The 11,048-nt window shown below is 34.5% G+C and overlaps 1 protein-coding gene across 4 annotated transcripts in view; it reads right to left on the bottom strand.

Moving 5' to 3' along the window:
* The window catches only part of NAALADL2 (N-acetylated alpha-linked acidic dipeptidase-like 2), a 1,240,647-nt gene that overhangs the window by 231,481 nt on the left and 998,118 nt on the right, over positions 1-11,048 (bottom strand). For all 4 annotated transcript variants that reach the window (XR_825426.1, XM_010841638.1, XM_010841637.1 and 1 more), the window contains exon 11: positions 3,220-3,315. Coding sequence is in view for 3 of the 4 variants with exons in the window: in XM_010841638.1 (XP_010839940.1) it covers positions 3,220-3,315 (96 nt within the window). In the remaining variant the exon portion in view is untranslated. The remainder of the gene's footprint in view (positions 1-3,219; positions 3,316-11,048) is intronic.

Here is an 11,048-nt window from a genome sequence, read left to right as displayed (position 1 = left end):
AGTATACCAAACATGTGATATACTCAGATAATACCACTATTATCCCCACTAAAACAAAATATTCTAAAGACCTCAACCTTTCACAAATGAAATTTTATACTCCATTTGTACACATTAACTAATTAATATATTCTCAGCATTTAATTAATTTAGTTATATGTTTCCATGTCTAATTAATTGTTTATTTTCATATTTAAAGGAAAAGCTAAATGCAAAAAATGCAGGTAAGGTACTACTTAGAAGACATTAATACTATTATTTTTTAATGCCAATAATTATACTCAATTATATATGTATTGCATTTCCAGAGAAAGGTACACAACATCTTTTCAATTTCACAGAATCGTAGTGAGGAAATCATTATGAGTATACTTCTTTTTGATGTAGACAATAAAGTTCTACTAAACAACATAACAAATTGGGAAGCAAGGCAGAATTAAAATCTATATTTCCTAGTTTTGCACTCTAGTCAATCCCTCTATATTTGTACCTTCATTTTGTTGTTGATCAAAGAAAATATGATTTTTAAAAAGTATCTATTAAATGCTTGTTTTATGGCTCTACAAGTTCTTCTAATAGTGAGATAAGACTGAACTTCCAAAGCACAATTCTTCCCTTGGCCTAGGTCTACAACACTGGTGGTTACCGCAGGTAATTGTGACTGAGGAAACAGTATCAACATTAAGTAAATATGTGTGGTCCTTAAAAAGTGTAACAGAATACCTGATTCTGCACTTTAGGTTTCAATTTTTCATCGACAGAATTCTTTTCATCATCCATCTAATGGGTTAAACATTAGTGTGCACAAGAAGTACATTTAAAAATAACTGTAGAACATGTACCATATATGTGTATAAATTTGTGTCTTCACTCAAATAGTCTCTTATTCTCTGTTTCAAACTGAGTACTGATCTCATATTTATATGCTCAGGCCATGCTCTATGCTCCCCTACTCCCTTTCTCACCCAGTCATTTTTGCTTCCTAACATTCTCTCAGGAGATGAAGGATGGCTAAGATCTCTCATGACAATAGTCAATGTGTGTTTTTACATCTAAAATCTAAACCTTAGAATTTCCTATCACTGGGGATTTCACATGTTAGATGTGAAATCATCTCATTATATATCTGATATCAATATGGTCTCAAATTTCCCTTTCTATAAAAGTTTATGAATTTCCTGATCCAGAGAAAAGCAGAAAAAATGGAGAAAATATTATTGTTTCATTGCCCTAAAAATCCTCTAATGCTTTACTTAAAAATAAGTAAATAAACTTAGGCTCTACGTAACCATATGATGATGATGATGATGATGATGATGATGATGAAAGTCGCTCAGTCATGTCCGACTCTTTGCAACCTCATGGACTATATAGTCCATGGAATTCTCCAGGTCAGAATACTGGAGTGGGTAGCCCTTCTCTTCTCCAGTGGATCTTCCCAACCCAGGGATCGAACCCAGGTCTCCCACATTGCAGGTGGATTCTTTACCAAATGAGCCACAAGTGAAGCCCAAGTACCCATAACATTTGAACAAATATACACATACATATAAACACACACACACCCTCACCCAAATACATATAGATATAAATATTTACATAGATATATATAGATAACAGATATGTATTTTTCTTTCTCTCTTTGCATATCAGGAATACAATTAAGATTTTAAATGCTAAGGACTTATTATTTGGGGGCCCCTTCTATTTTATTGTATCCAAGTAACAATGATGATCGGAGGATGGATATATTCAAAACTAAGCCAAGGAAATAGATTAGACTGGAAAGGAAAGAATCATAAATGCAGTTAAATTTAGAAATCTTGATCTTAGGAGAATTTTACATAAACTGTGGTCAAAATTTTACTTATTTTAAAAGTTCAGAAAAAAATAAATGTACAAATCTCTTAAATGCCAGAGTACCTAGAATTTTAGTTTTAGTATTCTGAATTCATTCTATTGCCAATCACTGAGTTCAGTTATTATACCACAATTCCTCTTGCTAAAGCATAGAAAGAGCCATGTAAAATTTCACTAAGAAGATGTAAAAAAGACTCAGTATTTTATCTAAGCATATATAAATATGGATTGTTTTAAGAGTACTGAAATATCAATATTCTGTTCAAACTCTATCCCCCAAAGGCAGGCTATAATTGGTTAAATCAATAGTTGGTAAATGTAAAAATTCACATGATGTCATATGTTCTCGGAACATTAAACTAATTTGCTCTACACTGTAGAATTTAATTTTCTTCATTCTATAAACTCAAAGTCAAGTATTTATCATAAACATAGATATAAGCATCATAGAAATAAATCAATTAATATAAATGCAGTCTAACTTTTTCTTTAAGAAAACGGGTCATTTTTTTCTGCAGTGAAGTACAATGAACCATGCAACTTAAATATTGGAACAAATCTTTGAAGATACAGAAATTCAAAGACTCATTTTGTATTGTCCTTAATCTGAGGTAAAGGAAGTATACTTGAGAATATACCACAAGTCTATTTTCAAATTAAGAATTTTATTAAGAATCTATTTTGGTAGTATATATAAAATGGGATACTACTCAACCATACACAAAGAATAAAATTTTGCTATTTGCATCAACATGGCTGGACTTGGACGACATTGTACTAAGTGAGATATGTCAGACAGGAAAAGATGAACACTTTATATCATTTATATGTGGAATTGAAAAAAATACACCAAGCTAGTGAATTCAAAAAAGAAGTAGACTCACAGATAGAGAACAAACTCGTGATTACCAGTGGGGAGAGGGAACTGGGAAGAGAGATAAAGGGGCAGGGAAGTACAAGATACAAACTCTAATGTATAAAATAAGCTACAAGGATGTATTGTATAGGACAAGGAATATAACCCATATTTTATAACAACTATAAATGGAGTAAAATCTTTAAAATTTTGAATTACTATTGTATACTTGTAACTTACATGATACTGCATCAACTATACTTCAATTAAAAAAATAATTGATTTTTTAATATAATCATCAGCTATTAGTCTGTTTGATCTTGATAGAATTGCTTATTATCCTTACTCCATAGTAAAATAGGAGGTATTTAAAATCCTCTCTAGTATACTCTAAAAACAAATATATATATAGATTTCTCACTTGAGTGGCTATTTTTCTTTCCTCCATTTACTAACTGAAAGAACAAAACCTCAACTTTTTCATGAACACATTCCTCTCTTACCTTGGTAATGGTCTCATGAAGATTGAAAAATGGATCCATTTCTTCAATTTTTGTTGCACGTTTAGGAAAAAGAGCCTCAGAGAGAAAACTTGGACCCTGTGGAAAACCAGAAAATTAGCATTTTAAACTCTTCATTGATTTTGTTTTTCAAGTGCTTACTGGATATTCTTTAAAGCTATAAAAAGACTCTAAATTGTGTCGAGGTTTCTGTTGATTGTTGGATTTCATTCTACTGATCTAATTAATCATGAGATGTTCATAAACTAAAATAAGTAGATTCTATAACTTGACATTATATGTATTTATCGCAGGGTGTTTTCTTTGTCAGAAAAGATCATTATTTGCATTTCAAAAAAGAGGGGTGACAAATTGCAAAGTTATTACAGAGTAAGATACATTGGCTGCAAAACCATATCTGAAACCCTTTTCAGATATGATTTTGCAATGTAATTCTTTAAGCAAGCATTAATTTCTATGCTTAAAGGCTGGTAGAATGGAATGCTTTTGAATAAAACTAAGTCTTGGCAACAAGGTACATAATATTATAAATATTGTAAAACTTCAAAACTATAGTAAGATATATTTTAGATAGAATGAACTCATGAGGTTATGTGCTGCTGATAACATAAAAGATATTGTATGAGACACTAAGAGTTAAGATGGTTGAAATAAATCAAGATATTGTAATTAATAATTTTGTACTTGCAGGTATAGAAAAAATTCAGATTACAAGAAGTCATGGGGTGCTGATAATTCATTATGGTCTAAATATTTATTGCCCTCCTCCAATTCATATGCTGAAATACTGATCTCCAAAGTAACAGTATTAGGAAGTGGGGCCTTAAGGATGTGATTAGATGATGAGGGTTCTGTTCTCATTGGGATTAGTGTCCTTATAAAAGAGACCTCACAGAGCTCCTTAGTCCCTTATATGAGATAAAACAAGAATTCTGTCACCTGGCGGAGGGCCTTTACCTGACCATCAGTTCAGTTCAGTTCAGTTGCTCATTTGTGTCTGACTCTTTGCGACCCCATGGTCTTCAGCACACCAGGACTTCCTGTACATCAACAACTCCCGGAATTTACTCAAACTCATGTCCATTGAGTAGGTGATGCCATCCAACCATTTCATCCTCTGTCATCCCCTTCCACCTTCAATCATTCCCAGCATCAGGGTCTTTTCCAATGAGTCAGCTCTTCACATCAGGTAAACAAAGAATTGGAGTTTCAGCTTCAACATCAGTCCTTCCAATGAACATTCAGGACTGATCTCCTTTAGAATGGACTGGTTGGATTTCCTTGCAGTCCAAGGGACTCTGAAGAGTCTTCTCCAACACCACAGTTCAAAAGCATAAATTCTTTGGCACTCACTCCAACTCTCACATCCATACATGACCACTGGAAAAACCATAGCCTTGACTAGACAGACCTTTGTTGGCAAAGTAATGTCTCTGCTTTTGAATATGCCATCTAGGTTGGTCATAACTTTCCTTCCAAGGAGTAAGCATCTTTTAATTTCATGGCTGCAGTCACCATCTGCAGTGACTTTGGAGCCCAAAAAGATAAAGTCTGCCACTGTTTCCACTGTTTCCCCTGTTTCCCCATCTACTTGCTATGAAGTGATGGGACCAGATGCCATGATCTTTGTTTTCTGAATGTTGAGCTTTAAGTCAACTTTTTCACTCTCCTCTTTCACTTTCATCAAGAGGCTCTTTAGTTCCTCTTCACTTTCTGCCATAAGGGTGGTGTCATCTGTATATCTGACGTTATTGATATTTCTCCCAGCAATCTTGATTCCAGCTTGTGCTTCATCCAGCCCAGCGTTTCTCACAATGTACTCTGCATATATGTTAAATAAGCATGATGAGTATATACAGCCTTGATGCTTTCCCTATTTGGAACCAGTCTGTTTTTCCATGTCCAGTTCTGTTACTTCCTGATCTGCATACAGATTTTTCAAGATGCAGGTCAGGTGGTCTGGTATTCCCATCTCTTTAAGAATTTTCCAGTTTGTGGTGATCCACACATTCAAAGTCTTTGGCATAGTCAATGAAGCAGAAATAGATGTTTTTCTGGAACTCCCTTGCTTTTTTGATGATCCAACAGATGTTGGCAACTTGATCTCTGGTTTCTCTGCATTTTCTAAAACCAGGTTGAAAATCTGAATGTTCACAGTTCACATATTGTTGAAGCCTGTCTTGGAGAATTTTGAGTATTACTTTATTAGCGTGTGAGATGAGTGCAATTTTGTGATAGTCTGAGCATTCTTTGGCATTGCCTTTCTTAGGGATTGGAATGAAAACTGGCCTTTTCCAGTCCTGTGACCACTACTGAGCTTTCCAAATTTGCTGGCATATTGAGTGCAGCACTTTCACAGCATCATCTTTCAGGATTTGAAATAGCTCAACTGGAATTCCATCACTTCCACTAGTTTTGTTCATAATGATGCTACCTCACCATGCTGGCACTCTAATCTTGAACTTCCAGCCTCCAGAACTTGAGAAATAAATTTCTGTTGTTTATAAGCCACTCAATCTCTGATAGTTTGTTATAGCAGCTGAAATGGACTAGGACACTACCTCAAACAATGCTCTCGTAGTATTAAGCTTGTAAATATACTATGAAATTATTATTATCTACATATAACTTTTATTTGAAAACCTTAAGTAACTAGAGTTATTTGTTTAGAAAAAATATGTCTTGGTATAGGATATAAGTAATTATGGAGATGATAGAAAAAAGCAAGATGGTAGATAGGTAAGTTTTTCTAATTTTATCATGGGAATGAGATTAAATCTAGTCAACAATGACCACAAAGGGTAACACATTTTATTTGAATTCTTTTAGAACTATTTATTAGATGAATCCAGCAGTAGAACAAATTACTTTGGAATCTATCAATGGTGGGAAATAAAGTTAGGATGATATAGCTGATAGACTCAGAATCCATATAGATGAGAAATGAAACGAACATAATTATAAGTCTCTATACGTTAAATAATTCTGTGATCAAGCATATTCTTCACTCTTTATTTTGACCAATACTATGATTTTTTTTTAAGTTATTTAGTTGTTTGCTCTAGCATATGTGCATTCTTGGATAAGACCGCAAATCAACCAAAGAGCTTACCTATCAAGACTTATAGCTTATTTATCAAAACTTGTTTATGTTCCTCTCCTCATTTTGCTTACCATTCTAAAACTAATTTTAGAAACTGCCCAGTTCCAACCAGCATTCCACTTTTTAAGACCTGCCATAAAACCACACAACTAAGGCTTAAAATAAATCATAAATGCCCTCTCCTAATTTCTCCCCATTCTAAGAGATGACTAAGATTCTCTGTGATGGGTTGAATAACTCATATGGTGAAGTCCTAGCCTTTAGTACCTCAGAACATGGTCTGATTGGGAAATAAGTCACTGCATATATAATTAAGTTAGAATGAGGTCATATTGGAGTAAAGTGGGTCCCTACCACAATATGATTAGTGTCATTATATAAAAAAGGAAATTTAGAGACAAATTTTTACACAGAGAGTAAGCCATGTGAACATGAAGGCAGAGATTGGAGCAATGTGTCTGCCAGCCAAAGGAGTACAAAGAGTGCCCCAAAACCACCAGAAGCTAGGCAAGAGGCTTGGAACTGATTCTCTGTCACGGACCTCAGAAGAAACCAACACTGATAACACCTTGAACTGTCAAGACAACATATTTCTGTTGTTTAAGTCACTCAATCTCTAATGCTCTATTATTCAGGCCTAGGAAACCAATACACTCAGTCAAGGTGGTATTCTTCTTTACTGCAATAAGTATAATACACTTAACTTTGTCTAACAATTGGGTTTTGTTTTGGTATTTTGGGCAGTCATTATAGAATCAGGTTAAAATTCTGATTTGCCATAGTTCTGTGGCATCTTAATCTCTAAAGGATTAGTTACAGCAGTTAAGAAACTTTGGAGATTTACATACTTCACAGAGATGTTGTGAACAGTCAAAGCCTGCTAATAGGACACTGTTAAAGGCACTGATGACGTTCCTAAAAACAATACATATCATAATAATAATGATGAGAGTGTTAATGTTGTGGTAGTGATTATGGTAGGATGCTGAGCTAAAGGAAATCCAAAGACTCTATTTATGATCCTCAGAGAAAGTGTACAATTTGCATGGATATATCTTTGAATTGATTTTAGTGAAAGTGTGACATGGACAATTTGTGGCATTCATTGTCATTTAATAATTTAACTTGAAGTCCTTAAAAGTTTGCCACAAGAGTAGTTGTAAATAAACTTCTTGAATTAATTTTATCTTATTAGTATATCTAAGACTTTATAAATAGTGCAAAATTAAAATACCAGCAAGCCTCAAACTGAAAGATCCCATAAGAATATAAATTGGGAATTATAATTAATGAAGTTTTATTGAACTTTCAATTATTCAAAAGCAGAACATTTTGATTTAAATCATCCATATGTGTCTTATTCTCTAAAATAAACCCCTTCTCTATCTTGTTCCTTCACCTGCCTCTTACATATGATTCATATCATTTTTTCTTTCTAGTGCATTTTTTAAATCATTAAAAAAATATGCTCCTAACACTTACTATAGGAGAAGGCAATGGCACCCCACTCCAGTACCCTTGCCTGGAAAATCCCATGGACCGAGGAGCCTGGTGGGCTGCAGTCCATGGGGTCGCTAAGGGTCAGACATGACTGAGCGACTTCACTTTGACTTTTCACTTTCATGCGTTGGAGAAGGAAATGGCAACCCACTCCAGTGTTCTTGCCTGGAGAATCCCAGGGACGGTGGAGCCTGGTGGGCTGCCGTCTATGGGGTCGCACAGAGTAGGACATGATTGAAGCGACTTAGAAGCAGCAGCAGGAGCAGCAGCAGCAACACTTACTATATGTCAAGTGCTACACTAAATACAGAATATAGGGCTTAACCTCACGGAGTTTAATTTAATGGGATTTGAGTCCATAACAGATCAAAAATCACTGTCTTTGAAAATATTAAGACACTACCATTATTTTTCATGTATATATGAATATAATAATCATCATTTATGAACAAGTTTTTGCATATCCTGACATAAAAAAGTAATGAAAAGATTTTTTTAAAAAGGGATATATTCATTGTGAAAGTTTTTCACTGCTATCACATTAACTATGAGTGATGGCTGTTTGATAATAGCTCCCATCTGTTGATGAAGGGAGGGAAGTAAAACACCCTTAACCATTTAGAGAGCACTTCTATTTAGAAAAATTCACTGATAGACAGAAATGAAGGAGTAAACCAAGATATGCAAAACTTAATTGTGTAGGTATGCCACGTGGAGATCATAGTAAAAATATTACATAAAAAGGGATAGTGATAAGAAAAATCTATCCAGGATCTCATTTGAAATTCAGTTTTTCTCCCTAGTCTCTAACTTACATGTCCTTTCTGTAACATTTAGCAATATTTAACATACTTTCCTTCTTTCAACTCTTTTGCCCAAGGTCCATGATTTGACTCTGCTAGTTCTCTATGTATAATTTTCTACTTATAACTGGATCCTCTTTTAATTTTTGAGCTTTTAATGTTTCTAGGTGGACTGTACAGTCTTCTGTTTTCACAGACTACCTAGGTGGTTTGGTCTACTTTTCTGGCTTCAACAACCAATCTCAGGTTGACAGTTCCTAAAGCTTTAGCTAAATTCTTGTTTTTAGTTCACCATTTTTTCTGCAAGATTTTTCAGACACATCAACTCATAGTCCAAATCATGAGCATATGTTCCTCCACTGTCACCTTCATTTCTTATCTTGGATAATACCATAATACCCACATTTTGCCCAAATGTGAAATTTTATACTATACCTGACTCCAATTTGTTTCACCCTTAGTACCTCAGAACTACACTAGCCAATTTCCTTCTAATCCATATGTTTAGACAATTCTCTATAAGTTCTTATTTGTTGCCATAATACAGTTACTTATTACTTTTACCCAAACTATGGTCCTTACTGTCTGTAGATGCAAGTCCAAATTCATTAGTATATTTCACAAACAAGCCCCAACATATCTTCTTTCATCTTTAAACACGTCTTTCTTTCCCATAAGCTCATTTGGATGATTTCCATATAGCTACTGGTTAAGTCACAGCAGTCGATTTATCAAACCTTAAATCTATCCTTACCTTCACTATCTCTGTCCCTTTATGCCATTTCTTCTGCCTGGAAAGATTTTTCTTTCTTTTTCTTTATTTGTTTATCATGCTTCTTTCTATAATTGTTTTTCTCAACCCTTGAAAACCCATCAGAATTCATATTTTTCTTGTCATCTTTTCCTATCATTTTGTATGTGATTTTTACTTATCATTTATTATATCTTTGTTATATTTCTGTTTTTATCACTATGACATGAGCCTTTTAAGACTAGAGTTTTTTTCTTATTAAAGTAGTCTAAAACTGCCAGGCAAACTTGAGTAATTAATCTCTCGGAATTTTCCTCTACAAACTTGAAATGTAAATATATTTGCCCTCCTAACCCCAGAAAGTTCAGGTCAGGATCAAGCAAAATAACAAATCATATAAATACTCAGTAAGGAGAAAAGGGCTACACTAATACTGGATGATTTTTTATTTTTATCACACTTGCCAGGAATTGCTTTTCTATATAACCAAGAGTCAGGATTTTGAAATTTAAATTACTAAAATTTTGTATTTGAATGCTAAATAACATCACAGACTCAATGGACATGAATTTGAGCAAACTCTGGGAGAGAGTGAAGGACAAAGGAGCCTGGTATACTGCAGTCCATGGGGTTGCAAAGAATCGGACATGACTTAGTGACAACATACATATATTCCCTCCTTGTTGAGCCTCCCTCCCATGGCCCCATCCCAGCTCTCTAGGCCATTACAGAGTACTGAGCTGACCTCCCTCTGTTATACAGCAGATTCCCACCAGTTATCTATTTTACACATGGTAGTATATGTCAATGTTACTTTCTTAACTCATCCCCGACCCTGCTTCTCCAGCGGTGTCCACAAGTTTATTCTCCTCATCTCTGTCTCTATTTCTGCCATGCAAATAGGTTCAGCAGTACCACTGAGATTTTTCCTGGCATTAAACAAGATGCACAGCCCAATGTCTGAAACATAGTACAACAAAAGAGCCATTGATATTCTTGTGACTAGATATTCTCGTGACTAGATATTCTCGTGACTAGACTTCCCTTTCTTGTTTTCTTCCTTTTATGAAGATAGTGAAGGACAAAGGAGCCTGGTATACTGTAGTCCATGGGGTCATGAGTTGGACATGAATTAATGACTGAACAACAACAGCAAAACAACAAAAACGTGAAACTTCGCTTTTAAAGTCTACAGTGGCTAAAGTTTGAAAACCATTTCTATAGGTGATAAGAAATCCTTAGAGGGTTTTGTAGAGAGTAAGTGATATTTTCAAGTGTGTATTCAGGATAGGGACACACTGATACATATGTGGGGGATAAATTTAAAAGAGAAATTGTGGAAACAGGAAGTACAGACAGAAGGCTATTGCTGTAATAAAGTGAGAAAGAGTCAGAGGTTAAGCCAGGACAGTGGAAAGAGAAATAGAGAGGAGTAGATATGTTTGATAAGTGTTTGAGATAAAATTGGTAATACTTTTCAGTTAATTGGATTAGAAATCTTAAAAAGGAGTCAAGATTGCAAGTATTTCTAGATTTGATAAAATGAGTGATAAACATTGGCAGTGATATGTTCGTGGATATCCATATGACACCCCCCTTATGGCAGAAAGTGAAGAGGAACTAAAAAACCTCTTGATGAAAGTGAAAGAGGAGA

This window comes from Bison bison, unplaced genomic scaffold (assembly GCF_000754665.1).
Source record: "Bison bison bison isolate TAMUID 2011002044 unplaced genomic scaffold, Bison_UMD1.0 scf7180017864164, whole genome shotgun sequence".
NCBI classification, from domain to species: domain Eukaryota; kingdom Metazoa; phylum Chordata; class Mammalia; order Artiodactyla; family Bovidae; genus Bison; species Bison bison.
The sequence above is the reverse complement of the archived record's forward strand: the minus strand, read 5'-3'. Positions and strand labels throughout refer to the sequence as shown.